This window comes from Musca autumnalis, unplaced genomic scaffold (assembly GCF_047663935.1).
Source record: "Musca autumnalis isolate F117 unplaced genomic scaffold, ASM4766393v1 scaffold_1, whole genome shotgun sequence".
In the NCBI taxonomy this organism is placed as follows: Eukaryota; Metazoa; Arthropoda; class Insecta; order Diptera; family Muscidae; genus Musca; species Musca autumnalis.
The window spans coordinates 177,130,953-177,153,801 of NW_027411644.1; the positions used below are offsets into that span (position 1 = coordinate 177,130,953).

Sequence of the window (22,849 nt, forward strand, 5' to 3'; positions counted from 1 at the left end):
CTAACAAAAAAAACTAAAAATGTAAACTGAGCTTCCTTATCCCAAAAATGGTACAAGCTGGGAACAAATGATAAACGTCAATCCTCTAGAGAATTTTGACAGCTACAACATTTTCTTTAGCTCCATTTCGATTTGACTTGCGGTTTTCAAGCAAAATCTTAAAAACCTAAAAAACACCTAAAAATGTGAATTTTGACCGCGATTTATTTAAAAACCCCTACAGCGATTTTTTCTTGTTTTTGGATTTTTCTCATCTATGAACACTGCTGATTCAGAATTAACAAAAACTTTCCCTGTGTAAGCGGTTTTCATCAAAAGTTAGTTAAGGCGCACCCTTCATGACATTGTTTTATAAGGGGGCGATACAGTCAGTGCATTGTCCCAATTTGAACTTCTATATCTCAAAAATGGTAAAAACTACGAAAATACCATAAAGGTCGATCTTTTAGAGAATTTTCATAGCTACAACATTTGTTTTAGTCCCATTTTGATAGGAAATGCGGTTTCTAAGCAAAATCGCGAAAACCTAAACAACCCCTAAAAATGTCAACTTAAATCGCGATTTATTTAAAAAGCGCTCCGGCGATTTTTTTTGTTTTTTGATTGTTCTCATCTATGAACATTGTAGTTTCAGAATCCGCAAAAACTTCCGAGGTGTAAGCACCTTCCATTTAAAATTGTTTCAAGAGCACCGTGAGTCTTTATAGGAGCCTTCATAAGGCATATTCGTCTACATCAAACTACTTGTTGAACTAGTTACGATTTAAAAGTTTTATTTCATCAACTGTTCTTTACAAATTTCAAATAAATATCATCTTCAGACATTAGGGTTACGGCATTCGAACAGTATTTGAACTCGTCGATGGTGTCACTGCAGGTGCGGACTTCAAAATTTCTCAGGAAATGTAATAGACCTACTTTTATTTGCAATTGAGCCAAACGAGCACCTATACAATTATGCGAACCAAGACCAAACGGCAAATAAGCATAGGCGGGTATTGAATTGGTTGGAGAAAAACGTTCAGGATCGAATACATTTGGATGGGGCCAATACTGTAAAAAACAAACACATTAAGAACATACATACATACATTATTACAATAACTCGCATTCCTTACCTTTTCATCCCGATGTAAACCAAGTATGGATACAAATACCGGCATACCGTCTGGTAGCGTAAAACCTGCATAGGGTTTCAAAGAAAATCCACCACTTAGGCAATTATGTTTACGATCCACATATGGAACAACTGGATATAAACGCAGACTCTCACTTATAACCATATCCAAATATTTCAAAGACATTAATGAGTCGTATGTTATGGAACCATTCGTATCTTTCAGTGCTTCTTTGATTTCATTTCGTAGACGATTTTGTATTTTTGGATGTTGGGCCAGCAAATATAGAGTATATGTCAAGGCTTCCATCGATGTTTCATAGCCAGCCAAATAAAACATACCACCCTGGGCCAAGAGCATATCATCCGTCAAATCATGTTGTTGATCATTCTTTTCTTCCGTTGCTTTTATCTCCTGCCGCAACTCAATTATGGTATCAAGAAGATCATTTCTTTTTGTATTCGATTTTATACGTTGCGCCATTATATCATTCATACTGGTTCGCATAAACTGTTGATACTTTTGGGTAAAAAACGTTGCCCGAAACAACTTTGCCAACTGTGGAAGTATAAGCATAATCATAATGAAATAGGCGGGTCTTTCGCGAACATTATCTTCATTTTGCAGGGCAAATTCATTGTTTGGATTTTCAAAACTTTGTGTTTCAATACCAAAAGCTATGGAGGATATTTGATCGGTGGTATACAGGGCACAAAGTTGCTTTACATTTGCATTGAAATTGTCACCTTTTGAAAGTAAGTGGTTTTCCATATTATGAGCGATCTGAAATTAAAAGAAGATTTTTTACAGTTGAAGAGTAAAGGACCAACAAACAAATTATCACCTTTTTTTACACAAAATATAATAACAAATACTCTTTAAAAATCCACGATTATGGAAAAAATATTCTTTAAAAATCCACGACTATGGAAAAAATATTCTTTAAAAATCCACGATTATGGAAAAAATATTCTTTAAAATCCACGATTATGGAAAAATATTCTTTAAAAATCCACGATTATGGAAAAAATATTCTTTAAAAATTCACGATTATGGAAAAAAATACTCTTTAAAAATCCACGATTATAGAAAAAATATTCTTTAAAAATCCACGATTATGGAAAAAATACTCTTTAAAAATCCACGATTATGGAAAAAATATTCTTTAAAAATCCAAGATTATGGAAAAAATATTCTTTAAAAATCCACGATTATGGAAAAAATATTCTTTAAAAATCCACGATTATGGAAAAAATATTCTTTAAAAATCCACGATTATGGAAAAAATATTCTTTAAAAATCCACGATTATGAAAAAAATATTCTTTAAAAATCCACGATTATGGAAAAAATTTTTCTTTAAAAATCCACGATTATGGAAAAAATATTCTTTAAAAATCCACGATTATGGAAAAAATATTCTTTAAAAATCCACGATTATGGAAAAATATTCTTTAAAAAACCACGATTATGGAAAAAAATATTCTTTAAAAATCCACGATTATGGAAAAAATATTCTTTAAAAATCCACGATTATGGAAAAAATATTCTTTAAAACTCCACGATATGGAAAAAAATATTCTTTAAAACTCCACGATATGAAAAAAATATTCTTTAAAATCCACGATTATGGAAATAATATTCTTTAAAATCCACGATTATAGAAAAATATTCTTTAAAAATCCACGATTATAGAAAAATATTCTTTAAAAATCCACGATTATGGAAAAAAATACTCTTTAAAAATCCACGATTATGGAAAAAATATTCTTTAAAAATCCTCGATTATGGAAAAAATATTCTTTAAAAATCCACGATTATGGAAAAAATATTTTTTAAATATCCACGATTATGGAAAAAATATTCTTTAAAAATCCACGATTATGGAAAAAATATTCTTTAAAAATCCACGATTATGGAAAAAATATTCTTTAAAAATCCACGATTATGGAAAAAATTTTTCTTTAAAAATCCACGATTATGGAAGAAATATTCTTTAAAAATCCACGATTATGGAAAAAATATTCTTTAAAAATCCACGATTATGGAAAAATATTCTTTAAAAAACCACGATTATGGAAAAAATATTCTTTAAAAATCCACGATTATGGAAAAAATATTCTTTAAAAATCCACGATTATGGAAAAAATATTCTTTAAAAATCCACGATTATGGAAAAAGTATTCTTTAAAAATCCACGATTATGGAAAAAATATTCTTTAAAAATCCACGATTATGGGAAAAATATTCTTTAAAAATCCACGATTATGGAAAAAAATATTCTCTAAAAATTCACGATTATGGAAAAAATGTTCTTTAAAAATCCACGATTATGGAAAAAATATTCTTTAAAAATCCACGATTATGGAAAAAATTTTCTTTAAAAATCCACGATTATGGAAAAAAATATTCTTTAAAAATCCACGATTATGGAAAAAATATTCTTTAAAAATCCACGATTATGGAAAAAATATTCTTTAAAAATCCACGATTATGGAAAAAATATTCTTTAAAAATCCACGATTATGGAAAAAAATATTCTTTAAAAATCCACGATAATGGAAAAAATATTCTTTAAAAATCCACGATTATGGAAAAAATATTCTTTAAAAATTCACGAATATGGCATCAAAAATATTCTATAAAAATCCACGATTTTGACATCAGCAAAAATTTTTAAAAATTCATGATCATGACTTCAAAAAATATCATCAGAAATTATTGTAAAAAAAAAATTCCCGATCACGGCATCAAAATTATTCTTAAAAAATCCTCGATTATGGCATCAAAAATATTCTTTAAACTAGTAAAAGAAGGCTATAGTCGAACGGGACCGCGGAATTTATATGATTGCGAAGTCCGCGTGGTCCTTCTAGGTTGTTGTTGGAACATATAGCTCATTTACTCAAAGAGTGACACATTTCAAAAAATCAAGTTTCGAGAAAAACGCGTTTTAAGTTGCCGATTGAAATTTGATTTCCCAACTTAAAAATATTATTACTCAAAAACTAAAATAACTAGTTGGACCATATTGTGCAGAGAACTAGCCAGATATCAGTGCTAAATTTCTGTGCAAGATCAAACATGACTTGAAGTGTTTTAATGCTTCATAAATGCAAAAGACTTGTTTGATGATTTATGCCAAACTCCTAGAAAATACACTGTAACTCGTTGAGTTTTAGAGATATCAACTTAAAAATTTGACACAAGATAATGTAGAAGTCGTAGAAAAAATAGAAATTGCTAACTCAAAAAACCCCGTTTTTGAGTTATGCCACTCTTTGAGTAAATGAGCGATATGTATGTATGTATGGTTGCGACACGTCATGTATTATTTTGCATTATTTCATAAGGGACAGATGGAGCATTTTGGCTACATAGATAGATATTTTTTCAAAAAAATTAAAAAAATAGAAATATCTGTTGATGACCTTAACCGAATAGATCAATGAAAGTGATCAGGGGTCTAAATACGGCATTCGATTCGATCGAGTATTTGCTCGTGAATGAAAAAATCGAACTATGAAAACCTACAGTCAGGGACAAAAGTTTACATACACCCCATAAATCTCAGGTTTTAGGACAAGTGATGACTTTTACGAAATTCCAAGTATGCAGTTTTATTTCTTCTCCCTAATAAACAATATTTGAAACAACAAAAGTATAATCCATTATACAAATAACGGTAAATTTTACAAAAACCAAAAAATGGTGGGGACAAAAGTTTACATACACCCTATGGAAATTGTGTATTACCGTAGAATTTATGGAATTAGCGGCAAATTTTATACATTTTATTGTTTCAGGGAACGTCTCTGGGTGTCCAAGATATATTTTAGAGAAACAAAAATAATTTTTGGGGGTTAAATGCCGTTATTTAAGGTCAGAATTCTTGTATTCCTCATCAAAGCTGACCCTTGCTTAATTCTTTGCGTTTTAAGGTATTGTACTTTATAAAAAGTATAAAATTAGTGTCAGATGGCAAATCTTGAGACCCTAGAAAGCTTTGAAGTTGTTCCTGTTCATAATATACCTTCCTGGAAGTCGATAATGCACGTTTTTTCTCAGATTTTGCTTGAAGTTAATAGATTCTGAAGAATTCTTTGCGCAAATTACATCCAGAAGGCTTTGAAGTGCCTTGTAATATGGTCTGATACAATCCTTGATACAAATTTGCCGCTAATTCCATAAATTCTACGGTAATACACAATTTCCTTGGGGTGTATGTAAACTTTTGTCCCCACCATTTTTTGGTTTTTGTAAAATTTACCGTTATTTGTATAATGGATTATACTTTTGTTGTTTCAAATATTGTTTATTAGGGAGAAGAAATAAAACTGCATACATGGAATTTCGTCAAAGTCATTACTTGTCCTAAAACCCGAGATTTATGGGGTGTATGTAAACTTTTGTCCCTGACTGTATGTGTTCTTCAAAGAACATTTAAAAGGTAGATGGCAAAAATGTGTTTTGTTTTAAAGCAAGCTAGAAAATAATTTTTCATGATGGAATCTCTCAAATAAAACGCTTGCCGTTTAATCGGCAATATTACATCTTTTACATAATAAAAATAATAATCTTAGATCCATGAAATATCAATAGAAACACATTCATCATTCTAAGCATGCATTTTTGTATTAAAAATAACATCTATTTTTTTGATACGACAAATCGATATTACATACATATATCGTTGAAATACGAGAAAAGAGACGTGACCGATTTTGGTTACCACTGCATATACAAATAAAATGAAATCAATTTAAAAATAATTTTTAAATGGTTTTATTTAGCTCACCCCGTTTGTTTTATTATTTATTCTTGGGTCAAATTTAGTAATTCAAATTTCACCCTCTTCCTGTCAACCGATTAATCTGAAATTTTGTATACACTTTGGATTTTGGTGACAATACAATTATGTTTATTCATTATCATTATAAATTCAAGATGGCCGCCGCTACAAAATGGCGGATAACGTAGGTTTTATCAATCCCATCAATATGGGTATCAAATGAAAGGGCTCAACAAGCAGAATACAATATACTATAAAAAATTGAAATCCAAGATGGCGGCCGCTACAAAATGGCGGATAACGTAGATTTTATCAATCCCATCAATATGGGTATCAAATGAAAGGGCTCAACAAGCAGAATACAATATACTATAAAAAATTGAAATCCAAGATGGCGGCCGCTACAAAATGGCGGATAACGTAGGTTTTATCAATCCCATCAATATGGGTATCAAATGAAAGGGCTCAACCAGTAGAATACAATGTACTATATAAAATTAAAATCCAAGATGGCGGCCTCTACAAAATGGATAAGTTAGGTTTTATCAATCCCATCAACATGGGTATCAAATGAAAGGTCTCAACAAGTAGAATACAATTTACTATGCAAAATTGAAATCGAAGATGGCCGCCGCTACCGAATGGCTGATAACAATTTTTTATCAATCAAACCAATATGGGTATCAAATAAAAGGGCTTGACAAGAAGAATACAGTGCACTATACAACCTCAATATTTAAGATGAGCGCAGCCACTAATGAAGATTTAAATTTAGAAATTGAATCTGTAACTTAGATATCTAATTAATCCCGCCTGAATTCACCACCCAAGTCAAGCTTTTTTTTATCGTGTTGAGGACTGTGTGGCGTTAGGGTGGCTAAAAATGATACGTCGTTAGCGGTACACCACCCAAGTTAAGGTGAAAGGTTAAAACGGGCCGATAACTGTATGGCATTAGGGTGGATAAAAACAGGGACGTACGCAGGGGGGGGCACGGGGGGCCCGGGCCCCCCCCGAAATGGTTTGGTCGAACAAAATTTTTTTAAGCTACTGTAACTAGTCATTATATTTTTTTCTCATAAAAATGTTTGTATATTTGAAGATTTCAAATTAAAACTTAATCTTAATCCAATAAAATCTGAATTACTTCTTCATGTCATATCATACCACTATCAAATGCTAATTCCTTAATGAATATACCCCATGTCTATTATTTATTCGAACTGTATAGAGTTCTCGAGGCTTAAAACTCATCCGGTTATAACAAAAATAAAGAGTTCAGTATTATGGGAATGGAAATATATAAAAAAAAAATCTATTGAATAAAATGTATGAAGGGTCGGTCCTTCGTGGACTACATATTGAAAGCCAATTAGAAATTTATTTTACTGCCATCACCAAAATTTTGTTATTCTGTTTTAGACACATTTGCTGCTAAACAGTATGAGAAAATAATGAAGACAAATGAATTTTTGTGCGTCACTTGATTTTTACTTATCATTACCGAAGTATAATTGTAACCTCAGACTTTAGATTACGAGATTATATACACTAGGATTGTATCGTATAGATTTCATCAAAATTATGATTTAAGACTTCACATATGTTTGGACGATATTCGTTTCAGCCAAGATGGAAGTACTTACCACCCCGTCCGTCCGTCTGTATCTCTGTTTGTCTGGCAGGTTGGAACTTGGAAACTCTCGGTCCAAGTTATGGATCTCGTAATGTATTGTCCAAATTAAATTTAAGTCATATCGGTACCTCCGCCATAAAAGTTCAAAAATGTTCACTAAAATGGTCGAAGGGACTAACCGATTCGGTCTAAAATCGAAACTAATATGGTTCGCAAGATTACTTCCAAAAGTACATCAAGGTCCAAGAGAATCTGTTTGGACAACATCTTCAGGTCTCTTGTACAAGTCTAACATAACTGAAGTTTAAAGACTGTTCGATGATTTTTTGGACATTTTGTATTCTTGTTTACAGCGATATCCTGCTTTTCGTGGACAAGTTTATGCTTCCTGCCAAAGCTCTAAATACTACGGTGGCCAATTAAAAAGCTTATGGGCGCGGTAACTATCGAGAGGAGTGTCTCTCAAATAATTATTAGTGAATAATTATGTGGGGTTCAATAAGGATCGATTGTTATTTGTCAAAACTATATAGAACTAACCCCCAGTTTTTGTAAAAAAATTTTTCTTCTCACACAAATTGTCAAATTTTGTAGATCAATTTACTTGCTTTAGAGCAAATGTAGAGTGCTGATTTTTAAATGAGGAATTCTTAGCGATATATGGAACGAGTATACGTAAAATTAGATGTGAATTTCTACTTGAGGCTGAGCTATGGATGCCTAAATTATTACGAATATAGACGAACGAACAAAAATAAGTTACAAAACAGGGGGTAAGTCCATCAAAGTGTTTGTCATCGAGTCCAAAAACTTATAATCGTACAATTAAGAAAACAAATTATAACGCTTCTTTTGTAACATAATATTAAAAGTAAAAATAATCCTGGTATCAGAATCTATCTCTTTCGGTAAATAACACTGTGCAACATTTTTAAGGTAATCTTGTGCAAATAATTCGAAAGTGCAGACCCAAAGTACAAAAGCCCTAGTTCCGTTTTGTTGAGTCAGATACTGCTTGGATTTTATGGCCCCATCTAAACATTGTTAAATATCGACTTTTTAAACAACTCGGGGCAATATCTCTGAAACCAATGAAAATCTTCTTCTGACCTTTGCAGCGAATTTGTAGATAAGGGCCAAAATAAAATATTTGGAGAAATGAAAAAAAAAATAAATTTTATAATATATCTAAAAATTCCATAATTTGTATACATTTCGCACCATATCTCAAAAACTGTTAAATTTTTCTTAATGTTTTCATTTAGAAACATATCAACGACAACGACAGCCGATATTCTTAAAAATTAGGCTAAGATCATCGAAATAGTGAAAATCTTGCTATAGCAAAGACAATGGCAATTCTTTGTGGTTGTAAAATTCTGCGATAAACCATAACGTGGACCTGTATGATTAAAAACTTCAATATACTTCAATAAATTTTACATGGCGACATTGCCGAACGTGGCCCGATATTATCTATTTTCAATCCTAAATATCCTACTCTGTAAATATTTAAATTTGTATCCTTAGTCCCAATTTACATTAAACGATTTTTCTTGCGGCAATTTTTCTCGTTCTCTTTTAAACTTGCCTCTTGCGTTTATACAGGCAATTCTGTTTTCAAAACAATATAATGTCAAAAACGAAAAATATAAAAGGAATTGCCTGAAAATTACCGGTACGAGCAATTTTTTTCCACTTCCATACCCCTTACGTGTCTCTCCTACAAACTGAGACTTGCCGCAAGTAAATTCGCCTAATGTAAATTGGGACTAAATATTATGAATTCTTTCTATTGAATTTATATACTTTGTACCATTATTTCATATAAAATATAGAATAGAATATGTGCCAAAATTTCCAGTCCATCGGACAAAAATTTACCGAGATATGAGCTTTCGAAGGGAAACATTTATTGTGTTTTGTATGTAGCATAGAAACTAAAAACGTCTTTTCCTCGAAGTGGCACTTTGTATGTTTTTGTGGGACTATTGTACACATAAATCATGTGCTTAACCGAGAGAGTCTTTAAAAAAACTGCTGACGGAGTCAGAAAAAATATCAATTTTGTACAGTGTTTTGTTTTTGTTAAAATCGAAATTTTGATTTTAACTGTTCAAAATTTTTAAAAATTGACTTTTTTAATTCATTTTCGATAATGGACAAGATTATTAGGTTCGTAATGATCCCACAAAAATATATGCTGATCGGTTTATTCTTTTTCAAACTACAGTGGGTACCGCAAACTGCTTTAGTAAAAACAGTGCTTTATAAGCGGGCACTTGAATGGAAGATTTTTCAAAAAAAAGAAGGTAACTTAAGGTTTAATAGATTTTTTATAAAAAATGCATGAAAATGGTTTTTCTCATGCTTATAAGTGGCCATAACCCCTTAAAATAGCTTTACCTAACGCTACACAACATTTGAATTTTTCATGATTTTTGGTCAAGTTGTGCCCCCCCCGAAATGAAATCCTGCGTACGTCCCTGGATAAAAATGTAATGTCATTAGCGTTTCCCCCTCAAGACTCAGGCGCATCTTGTTGTACATAGCCTTGCCCCTTTATTGGACCTCTGGGGCGGGGGGGTCGACCGTTTAAATGTCCATTACTCGTGGGAACAAAATGGTAAAAAAAAATATAAAAAATACAAACACAAATAAAACAGAAACTGCAACACAACGTAAACGAAGGCTTCAGAAAGCGAAAGAAAAGTATAAAGCAAAACGAGCTAAAGAAAGTGAAGGTGATAGAAATAGTCGATTACAGAAACGACGGGAACAATTAGCGTCAAAAACACCTGAGCAATATGAGGCCAGGTTAAAAAAGCAACGTCAGCGAAAGCAAATGACGGCGTCAGAAACGCCTGAAGAATATGAAGCCAGGTTATCGTGAGCGATACACACAGATGATAGCGTCAGAAACACCTGAAGAATATGAAGCCAGGTTAACTAAACAACGGGAGCGATACACACAGATGTGTGTTGCCTTTAATACTATCATGGGCTTCTACAATACATAAAATGCAGGGCAACACTGTGGATCACGCAGTCGTATACTTAGGTGCGAAACTGTTTGAAGAAGGTCAAGCCTACGTGGCTCTTAGTAGAGTAAGATCTTTGCAGGGACTACGTATAGAGGAGTTGGACTGCAATAAACTAACGGGCAAGAAACCTTACAATAATGAAGCACTAAATGAATTAAACAGAATGCGAAATAAAAACTAAAAACTAGAAAATAAAAATAGGTAAAAAAACTTTTTAAGTTAAACGGTTTTATGTTAAACATACATTGCAATGTTTAAGATAAATGTACTAAAAACCAAAAAATAATAAAATAGATACAGTCGTGGGAATTATAAACATATGCATATACTAGACTAAAATAAAACCGTGGGCACGTCAATTGTCTACAAATTATCGACTTAATGTGCGATAGAAGAATCGTTTAATTCGTCGTTAGGCAGTTGGCCCGCAGACGGTGAGGAAATTACTTACTATTTCTTGCTCATGGAAATTCCAATAGTTATACACTCCATGTAAATAAAAGAGATGTTTCAACTAGTTTATCGTTGGACATTCACACTGCTGCCTGGCGAGGAATCGTTTCACTGCTCGTAGTTTGTCTTTAATCGACAAAGTACTACTCGCTCACCACTATGAAACCCTAAAACTCGCTTATAATCGAGCTTGCTAGCTTGTTTCCACATTCTAGCCCTACTTATCACACGTCCATCGTTGTCGGTTGAACAACTGCCTTATTATAGTGTAACATTACAAAACGAACATTTTAATCAACGATTGTAGACAATTGACGTGCCCCACGGTTTTATTTTAGTCTAGTCTATGCATATGTTTATAATTCCCACGACTGTATTTATTTTATATGTAAATAGTATCATCCGCGATTGTTTCAAAATAAATTTGTTTATGAAGGCACTCAAATTTTAAGGGGACATATACATAATTTAATTTAACTCAATTAATCATGTTAGAACAAATACAAGGTAAAGCTAATACTACAACAAATACAACTCGAACAACAACAACAAAGGAATTTGTTTTTGTTTGTAACGTTACTGCCAGTTGTATTTGTAAACAAAACAAGGAAATGTCTATAAATTATTGGAATTTAAAAAACTAATAATAAAAATGAAAATAATGAAAATGAAAATTCGTTACATTTTCAATTTTTATGTTTCCACATTATTCCACTAAATGCATAAATTCTCGCAGAAAGTAGAATTCTTGCAGACAAGTTTGGGGTCGCTGGAAATTCATAGAAAAAGGAGAAGCTGTTTCAATGTTTTGTTTTAGAAATCAAAGAAGCACATGTTTATTAGGGATTTATTTTTTTAAATTTTAACAAAATACCTCACATATTAACAAACGTTGTATCGCCTCTACAAGCGGGGATTTACTGCGCGGCTTATCGTTCGAACTTGGAGGAGGTTACATATCATTGATATGAAGAAGTCTTTCTGGGAAATGGTTTTTTCCGAATGATATATTTTTCTTCTCAAAAAATATATGTCCCTAATGTACATCGAAATAGAAATACCCCCATTATTACAAGTCTTCTTTTGTTATAGTTCGGGTTTTGCGAACAGATTTATAGCGTTCTGGTTAACTTAAAGTTAAAAGTTGTCATTAAATTTCAAGGAGGACATTCTTGTCATTTACTTTTTATGTGAAAATTATAGTTGTAATGCCTCCAAATTGGTTTATTTTGCGTTTTCAAATCCATCCAATAGTAAAAGAAGACATGTAATAATGGCCCATAAACGTATAAAATGTCATATGAAATTTGACACTAACGTTACAACCCAGTTCAGTCAGCTGTGTATTGCTGCTACCTTTTCTTATTCTACCATGTCAATTAATATACAATTCAAAATAAAAATTCAAAACGTATTGAACAAATCATTTTTTGAAAGGAAAAATAATTTATCACCCCGGAATTTCAAAACATAGCACAATAGTGGACAATATTTCGTAATGTACACTTAAACTTCAGAAAGTCGCCAAAACTTTAAACACAAATGTACAATTAAATCTGAAATTATTGGAATTGTTAACCGATTACCGAAATTTTAATGTGAAGGGCAAAAACTTCTCAAAAATTGTTTAAGGTCGTGTATTTATTTAAGGAAATCCTCGACCTGGGTGGTCTTTATAGATAGGAGATCACTAAAATGCATCGTATGTGAAGAAATATCAATTTGTAACACCATTGGCAACCAAAAATTACACCTCTGCGCTAAACCAAGGCCTACCATTACACTATGCAACATTTTTAAGGTGATCTTGTGCAAACAATTCGAACCGCGGATTTTTTGAAAGTACAGAACCAAACGACAAGAAACCCTAGTTAGGTTTTGTTGTGTCAGATCCAGCTCGGATTTTATGGCCCCATCTAAACATGGTTAAATATTGAGTTTTTAAAGAAATTCGGCGCTATATCTCTGAAACCAATGCAAAACTTCTTCTGACCTCTGAAGCTAGTTTGTAGATAAGGACAAGAATAAAATATTTGGAGAAATAATGGACTCGAAAAACTACATTTATTGCCTTAAATTTCAAAATATATGCAAAAATGACACAATTTTTACACATTTCGCACCGTATCTCCAAAACCGTTAATTTTTTCTGAATATTTTCTTTTGGAAAAATATTCCCTGGAGTGTAATACACAACTCTTCAGAACATGTCATTGTTGTAGAATGCTTCTATCCTGTTGTTCTCTATTATTGTTGTTGGCGTTTTTTTATTGTTGGACTGCAGAATTTTACATCTTTGTGTTTATTTCAGCTTTAGTCCATATTTTGTTGTAATTCAATTGTTTGAATAACAACAAAATATTTTAAAGTGGATATGAAATTGATTAGTTGCGGGCGAAGGGAAAAGGGAACTGATGAAGTTGTTTGGTGACAACTGAAACTATAGTATTCCCTACCTTTCGCCCGCAACTAATCAATTTCATATCCAATTTAAAATATTTTGTTGTTATTCAAACAATTGAATTACAACAAAATATGGACTAAAGCTGAAATAAACACAAAGATGTAAAATTCTGCAGTCCAACAATAAAAAAACGCCAACAACAATAATAGGCATCAGCACGGCCTTTTTGACCAATGCGTAATGCAAAAACAACTTTCTTGTTGTTTTTACCCTCGCTTATTGAAGCAACACTCCTATGTTCGTATTCTTTGCGAAGCAAAGACGACATAAAAACAGTGGTGGATATGAAATTCTTTAGTTCGACTCAAATTGTAGGGTAAACAGCTTTAGGGCCATACAGCAAATTTCTCATTTTATTTAATTTGCTAGATGGCTTTATTGACCTGTTTATCGATACAGAGTCGGCGAAAAAGGGAACTGATGAAGTTGTTTGGTGACAACTGAAACTATAGTATTCCCTACCCTTCGCCCGCAACTAATCAATTTCATATCCGCTTTAAAATATTTTGTTGTTATTCAAACAATTGAATTACAACAAAATATGGACTAAAGCTGAAATAAACACAAATATGTAATTTATAAAATCAATAGCTCAAAGCATAATTTTTTTCAGTTTTTTAATGAAAATTTTTGGATCAAACGGACTTTACAGATGTACACTGCTGGTGGGTACATCTCGCTATTCGTAAATTTACTAAGATGAACAAGATTATCATGTTTTATTTGATGTTTCTATGAACTACTTGGGTGCCACCGTGGTGCAATGGTATGCACACCCGCCTTGCACGCTGAAGGGCGTGTGTTCGATTCCCCGGCCAGTCAACATCAAAATTTTCGACGGTGGCAAAATACCCCTCAGTAATGTTGGCGACATTTCCTGAGAATTTCAGCCATGTAAAACTTCTCTATAAAGTGGTGTCTTAAGAGCTAATATGAATGGGGGTGCACTCACTGATATGAGAGAAGTCTCCCTTGTCCCATATGGGATGTTTGTGGAACAATTATATATATTATGAACTACTTGCCTCAATTAATTTGTTTACATGTGGAAAAATCGATAAAAAAAATTTCCATCAGTCCTTTGGACCCAAGATGTACCCCATATAATTCCCTTCTGACACTGAAATTTCGGTGACTGCTGGAGAGTATAACAAGCTGGCTTGAACTTATTCCCAATCGAAAGTGATTTAAAACTGAATATGGACGAAAATATTGAAATTATTCACAAAATTAGTGTTTTTTTTAAGGTGTGCTAATTATAGACTAATGGTAAAAGTGTCAAAAGAGAAAACCGTCGAAAATAAGTTCCACATACACATTTTTCCAAAATGTACGCAAACGGAAAAATGGCAGAAACGTCATAAAAACTGGAACAAATGTCAAAGTCGACGTGCCAGGCAATCCGAATCCGACAAACATGTTGCACATTTTTGCTCGCCCAAATTTGTCGTGTAGAAAGTTTCTAAAGAGAAAGCTATTCAGCGCCATTTTTGTTCAAAGAGAAGTGAACATTTTGCGACTTTTTTGGTCAAAAATGTGTTAAATGTGTAAAAACTTGTTAGTTCTGGAACGAAGCTTATGTGTCCAGCGAATCTAGGACATTGTTTATATTTTTGGGAGCTATTCAAATTAACAGTTATTTTTTAGTTTCTGTATTGCGTTGTTTTCTTTAGGCATACTACTCAGAATATATTATTACTAGCAAAGTGCCCGCTACTTCGTATGCGTTAAATATACAAAAACAAATAAACAATATATAATATAGAATGGTGGCAACATTTTGTGTACAAATACGTACCACTTTAGTTCGATTTTCGTCACGCCTACACATCAAGAGCAATCCACATTTTTTGAGATATTTTAATTGAGGTTCTCAGCGCAAATACGACCTAACCCAACAACCGCCATCCTTATTTCCAGCTCTATCTGTTCCCCCAAATCCAATTATATAACTATTTAGTACTTTACATGTAAATACATAAATACGAACCTCCTCCTTTATTTTTATACCCTCAGCCTTTAGGCTATGAAGGGTATACATATATACACTTTCATACGGGCAAAATGTGCTTCATCGAAATAATGGTTTTAGACCCCAAGTATGTTTGGACGAAATGTGTTTCAGACAATTTGGAGTCGATTGAGCCATGTCCGTCCGTCTGTCTGTCTGTCTGCCTGGCTGGCTGGAGCGCACGATAACTCTCGAAGGGATGAACAGATTCGCTTCAAATTTTGGCTTTCGTAATATTTTGCCCAAACTTAGTTTAAGTTCGAAGATGGGCTATATCGGTCCACTCCTTCCGGTACCTCCCACACAAAAGTTCGAAAATGTTCCGAAAATTTGTACGCACGATAACTTTTAAAGGGAGTAACCGATTTGGTCCATACTTCGCACATCGTGAAACTTGTACCAGACTTAGATAAGGTTTCAATATGGACTCAATCAGTCTACTCCTTCTGGTACCTCCCACACAACATTTCGGAAAAGTTCAGTTTAGGGCCATCTCTCGAATTGCTTTGATTTTTGTTTTAGCAACTTGTATTCACGGCCCCCTATACGGCGGTACAAGTTTCATTAGGGGCAAGTCCATACTTCCTGAGAAAATAGCCTGAAAGTTGCAAAAAACCCCTATGACACTACGTGTGTTGGTTGGAGCGCAAGATAACTCTAGAATGGATCTGCCGATTCGGTCCAAAATTTGGCCTTAGTAATATTTTGTCCAAACATAGTTTAAGTTTGAAGATAAGCCATATCGGTCCACTCCTTCAGGTACCTCCCCCATGAAAGTTCAAAAATATTCGGAAATTTTGTTCATACGGTAACTCTTGAAGGGAGTGGCCGAATTGGTCCATACTTTACACATCCTAATATATCTAATAGATATAGATCAGGTTCAAATATTGACTATATTTGTCCACTCCATCCGGTAATTCCCACACAAAATTTCGGATAAGTTCACTTTAAGACCTGATATCGAATCACCTTGATTTTTGTTGAAGCAACTTGCATTCGCTGCCTCAATTACGATGATAAAAGTTTTTTTAGGGGCAAGTCCATACTTCTTGAGCAAACAGCCCGAAGAATGTAAAAACCCGCTATGGCACCATATGTTGTGGCTGGAGATCCACTTCCATAACGGTCAATGTCGATCCATTCCTTTTAGTATCTCCTCCGCAAAACTTTTGATCTTTAATCCTAATCACCATTTTTATCGTTTCAAACGCCCAAAATTTTTAAACGTATTTTGGGAAAATTTTTTTCAATATACACAGGCTGAGGGTATATCTCTGTCGGCAAAGCCGACTGATACTTTCTTACTTGTTTAATTTCCTTTACACAATAACAAATTGTACCAAATCATGTGCCATTTACAACTTTTCGTATATTTATGACACATATTTCTTAAATCGGAAGTTATAAGCAAATGATAACAGTAATCTTAATTCCAAATCTCACGAACCCAGATCTATCCGTTCATCCAATACAAAATTGTACCATACATGGAACCATTTCGTACCCCTAAGTGTATGTACCTAATTCCACATTTTAGGATTCGAGCGCTATAATTTCACCCAAATCCTAATTGTACAAAATGTAGTACTTTTTGTAAGCATAAGTACGCATTTCCAAAACTAACCCCAACAGTAATATTAACTCCAAAATTCAAGATTCCAGCTCTAACCGTTCGCTCAAATCCAAGTTGTACCAAATTTAGTACTTTTCTTAATTCTTAATTCCAAACTTCAAGATTCCAGCTCTAGCCGTTCGCTCAAATCCAAATTCAAATTCAAAAACTACTTCCATATCTCAATCCTACACTCCAAAAGTAATCTTAATTCCAAATTTCTTGATTCCAACTCTATCCGTTCGCTCAAATTTGATACCATTTAGTACATTTCGTATCCAAAGTACGAATTTCCAAACCTCCCTCTTTCAACACTCCAACAGTAATCGTAATTCCGAATTTCAGGATTCCAAATGTATCCGATCACATAAATTAAAATTTGGTACCATTTAGTACTTATCGTACCCATAACTAAAAATTTCAAAAACTTTATCAATCCTATACTCCAATAGTACTCCTTATTCCAAATCTCGGAATTTCAGCTATATCCGTTCACCCAAATCCAAATTGTACCAAATTTGGTACTATTTAGTACTATTCGTACCCAAGAGTACGAATATCCACAACTACCTCAATCCTACACGCCAAGAGTAATCTTAATTCCAAATTTCAGAATTACAGCTGCATCAGATCACCGTAATCCAAATTGTACCAAATTTAGTACCATTTAGTACTTTTTGTTCCCATAGGTCCGAATTTCCAAACCTACCTCTATCCAATGCCAAGTTTACACTTGCGCTCCAAAATCCACTGGATTTCACGAAATCCTGAAATACACCCCGATGTTTACATTTATTTTTTGTTGATTTCAAACATATCACAATGATCAAGGTAGATGCATATGCGCAGCTGATCGCACACGAAATTTCAAAACAAGTTGTTGTAAATTGAATTAATCATCAAAAATATACGACAATATAGAACTTTACAACTTTATTTGGAAACTTATCGTAAAATTATCTATATATCGTATTAATTGTGTATAGTACTAACAAATGAAAAAATAAAAAAATGATTTTATTGTTGAGACATCGTTATAATAAATTTTGATAGGTAAAAGTTGTGCTCAGAACCTGCACAATATTAGTACTTGCAGTAGTTTTCCCGTTTAGTGCTAAAAATGCGTTCCCGTACTCCGAAATCTAGCAAGACTTGCACTTATCTTTAAACAAAAATAGCGCCGAATAACACCCTCTTCTCCTGTTTTCGCCATACAATTTTGGCCTAGTAGAAACTAGCAGCAAGCATGTTCATTGGCATCTAATATGATAGCTGATACGTTGATTTTGACGTTTATGATGGAGTTTTTGCAATTTCCGTCATTTTTTCGTTCCCGTATTTTTTAAGAAATTTGTATTGGGAAGCAATTTTTGACAATTCGCTCTTTTTCTAACATTACCATTAAAAAAGTACGGGAACACAATGAAAAATAGCATTGTAACCATGGTTCAATTATTAGAAGGTTGGACAGGTTCATGAAATTATAAAAAAACAACTCTGATGCCGGTTTGCTTATAACTTCAAATGACTAATATCAAATGCAACAGGTTTTGTTTATTTGACATATTGTCAAATATTTAAATTGAAATATTTTATGTATGTATGTATGTCCACGTTTTGGTACAGTTCCATATAACACGAATTGTCGCTTTTAGGAACCCGCCTAGTGGATACTGAGCTCACCGTGGTGCCACCTTGGGAGCTACCTTTAATATCCGTTAAGAGGAGTGAGCTAACATGTTTACTCATAAGAATAGTAAAAATTTGTGTTGGGCATTGTATTAGCCCAATGTCCAACACCCATTCCTCCAAAAGATCGTACTAGAAAAACAAGGAAACGGAAAACAACCCCCTTGACGACCTCGGAAATATTTTATGGATCATAAACATAAACTTGTAATGTTCGGACTTTTTATAGAAAGTGCAGTTTACTCTTTGGCAGGTCCAAGACCAAAGATATATTTTATGAGAGCTAAGAAGAAACGCATGACTGTTGTCCTGCCCACGACATTACATTTATTTTATGCGATTTTAACGCGGAGAATAACTTTGGCCCAGCAGTCCGAAAATTCAGTTTCCCCACTGATACTTCTGACAAAGGAATCAGGTTGATAGACTTCACAGACGCAAAAACATGGTACTTAGCAGTACCAGATTTAAGAGTCTCGCCATTCATCGTTCCGAGGAGCTAACATGGACTCGGATCACCATATTGTTGCAGCAAAGGTACGTACTAAGTATCCGATTAAAGGTTGCAAATAAAATACGAACAGACACAACACGGAAGTTAGACAGAAGCTGCACTCACAACACAGATCCAACGCATATTCCACTCATCCGGCCCAATTGTTTAATGAAAGTATGTATCTATTTTCAAAATTGTACATTTTCTATATTTATTTTTGTTTGTATCCAATTTGATTCTGAATAGATTTATTTTGTCGTTTGTCAACTCTGTCAAAACTGTTTTGACATAATAGGAGGACCTCAGGAAAAAATTGTAATCAGATGTTTGCTGTGCCCTACCTTGTAATGATTGTACCATGATTGCAACAAAGTAATTTAATATTTTTTTCACATTGTTTACAAATTTTGACACTAAAATTTTTTGTTGCAGCAATTGACCATCTACCTTGTTTATTGTGATACGTGAAAAGTGTTGCAACTTTTGGTACTTTTTTTAGGCAAAAGCAGGGTTGTATGTCATGTGTACTGTGATTTCGATGTTGATTTCGCTGAAATCACGAAATGAGATGATTTCATTTTTGTATGCGAAATCCTGAAAAATTTTGCTTGATTCCGCGCGAAATCACGAAACGCCTTCGAAATCACGAAACGACGCCAAATGTAAACTAAGCACAACACTCCAAAAGTAATCTTAATTTCGAATTTCAGGATTCCAAATTTCAAGATTTTAGCTCTATCCGTTCACGTAATACCAAATAGTACTAAATTTAGTAACTTCTAGTGCTTTTCGTACACTTATAGTTCGAATTTCCAAAAACCATTTGGTACACCTTTCTAACTCTCCATCAGTGAACCTCATTCCAAATTTCAGAATTCTAGCTTTTCGCGTTTGCCTAATACAAATGGTACCATATTTAGTACCTTCTAGTACTTTTAGTACAGTTCTTGTTCGAATTTCCAAAAATCCAGCCTTATCTGAAACCTTCGGACCAAGAGTGACCCTCACCCAAAATTTCAAGATTCTAGCTTTAGCCGTTTAGTGTGGACGTTGATTACACTGCTCAACAAAATGAAAAAGTTGAATGTTTCAACCGAAGTTGTTTTTGTTTCTAAATGAAATCGGCGAGCTATTTTCAAATCTGGTCACGGTTTTTCTCCATCAGCTCTTGTTCTTGAGATATAGCTCAAAATCGGTTTTTACGAGTTTTGCCCAGATTTTCGTTATTTTCGGAAACAAACAAATATTTTTTTGCGGGTTTTTCGACACTAATATATTAGGAAGATGTTGTACGCTCGATACAAAACGTTTTTTGAAATATTTATGGCGAATATTTATCAAAAAATATAGAAAGCATACGATGAATCTTGTAAAAATTGCATATTTTGAGTACTTTAAGCTGTAATTACGTCATCGAGGGAAGTCATAGGAGCTTCATATGGCATTCCGGATATGCTCAGGGTGTCTACTATATAGTCCTGTATTCAAATATATAATATAAAGTTCATAGCACCCACGATTCGCCCATAACCTAAAAATCGTCATGAAAAACCGTGACCAGATTTGAAAGTAGCTCGCCGATTTCATTTAGAAACAATAACTGCGGTTGAAACAAAGTCGTGTTGACCAGTGTTATCAGTGTTATAAGTGTAGATAAATACTTTAGTAAATGCAAACACTTTTGAAGGTCTTTTGAGGCAAAATAAATTTTGGTAGTGAGGTGTGCTAATTATGTGACCAACACTGTACGTATGCCTGGTACAATAATAATTGCTCTGTTCCAGAACCTGCAAGAAGCTACTATTTTTTACTACGATAACATTTTTTCCTTTATGTTATCGGAAAATATAGTAAAAAATAGTAGATTCTTCCAGTACTGGAACAGACCAAATGATTGCACCATGCTATGTATGTACATACGTCATTGCTCTGACATGCTACCAAAATAACTTATAAACAATATTCTTGTTTATTTATAGTATTTAAAAAATATGTTTTTGTTTAAATCTACGATAGATTATTAACATAATCATCATGTCAGTTATAAGCATTTATGGCCTGTTTCACTAAGACGATTCAAATTCGTTCGAAATACTACCAAACTTCAGTTTTTTTTTAATATATTTGATTTATTTTTGTTTTCAATGAAACAAATTTTTCTTACAACAATAGGTGTTTGTTAGTAATTCGAACGAATTTGAATTCGAAACGTCTTAGAGAAACAGGCCATAAATTTTAAATCAGAGATAATAGGTACAATTGCGTGCTTATCAATGTTATTTAGTATTATTCTTCCAGATCAATGCACTTATGGTCTCAGCACATACGGTCCATTGTGAGTAGCGTCACGCGTTAAAGACAAAAACCTCATAAAAAATGTATAAGTGATGTCAAGTTTGTTCTCGAATTTTTCATGTGGTTGTTGTAACGCAACACTCAACAGACGGTATGTGCCGGGGCGTTTAGAAAGGGACCAATATCATCTGCCGGAATAAGAAGCACACTTAAATAGGTTTATTGGACATTTTTTCCGTAGCTATGAGATATGTTCTTAATCATCGTCATTTGCAGAAGCTATATACATGACTACTATGAAATTTTTGAGACACCCTGCTTGTCGATTATAACGTACGGATGTAGATTATCCTGTATCGTTACAAAACAAACCGAAAGGCATATGAGAAGTTACATTACGTTACTTTTTACATAGCGCTAAATGCAGCATGCTTTAACTCCCCCACATATATTTACCTGCATCATTAAAGGAAACATTTTCTTAAGTTTTCCGCTTGTAAATGTTGGTGAAAATTTCGGGCGTATTTTACTCCAATTCTTATATTCGGTTACAAATAAATTTAATGCACCGAATGGATCTGCACTGCCATCAACTTCAATATAACGATCATGAAAACTATTAAAATCCTTTATAAAAATATATTTCAGCAGGTCCGGTTCACGTATCACAAGGGCCGGCTGATGCAACATATGAACACCAACAATGGGTTCATTAACAAATCGTGGATCCCGATAAATATCGTAAAAATGTACACCAATATTTTTTCGAAATGTCAAAACATCGCGAATAGTACCGATTAGTGGCCATGGTTTAATATGCCGAATGCCGTGTCTTTGCCAAAACGTGTAGACACGTATCCACCAAAATGCAAATGCAAGCAAAATTAAAGCGAACGATAAGAACATCTTGAGCGATGTAAGTATACTGCAGGTTTCACAATGAATGAGTCGAGTTTTTATTGTCCATTGTGTATTTTTGGTATTTAAAATTTAATTGGTTTCTATAATTATAAAGATAACATGGTCAAAAATCTCATTATCGGTTACTATGAGACAATGTAAGGAAAATAAGTAGCAAAGTCTAATGTCAAGCAGTGATGGAATATCAGAGTAATAATCGTAGATTTTTAAAGTATATTTTTTCGTGGAGTATCAAAGCAATAATCGTGGATATTTAAAGAATATTTTTTTCATGGACTATCAGAGCAATAATCGTGGATATTTAAAGAATATATTT

The 22,849-nt window shown here is 33.3% G+C and overlaps 1 protein-coding gene across 1 annotated transcript; it reads right to left on the reverse strand.

Annotated features, from left to right (window-relative positions):
* Positions 1–752: 752 nt before the first annotated feature.
* Positions 753–22,536, reverse strand: LOC141390972 (cytochrome P450 6g1-like). The gene is made up of 3 exons (XM_073963892.1): positions 22,069–22,536; positions 1,119–1,901; positions 753–1,053 (listed from the first exon to the last, which is right to left on the reverse strand). Exons 1-3 carry the CDS (start codon positions 22,516–22,518, stop codon positions 781–783), a joined length of 1,506 nt encoding a protein of 501 aa, XP_073819993.1. The 5' UTR covers positions 22,519–22,536; the 3' UTR covers positions 753–780.
* Between the last annotated feature and the right edge of the window lie 313 nt (positions 22,537–22,849).

What these genes read in the sequence shown, in the direction of transcription:
- LOC141390972 (XM_073963892.1), bottom strand. Translation starts at nt 22,518, where the DNA reads ATGTTCTTATCGTTCGCTTTAATTTTGCTTGCATTTGCATTTTGGTGG. An exon ending in TGTTTCCTTTAATGATGCAG is followed by an intron (nt 1,902 to 22,068) that starts GTAAATATATGT and finishes TTTTAATTTCAG; the next exon opens with ATCGCTCATAATATGGAAAA. An exon ending in GTTTACATCGGGATGAAAAG is followed by an intron (nt 1,054 to 1,118) that starts GTAAGGAATGCG and finishes TGTTTTTTACAG; the next exon opens with TATTGGCCCCATCCAAATGT.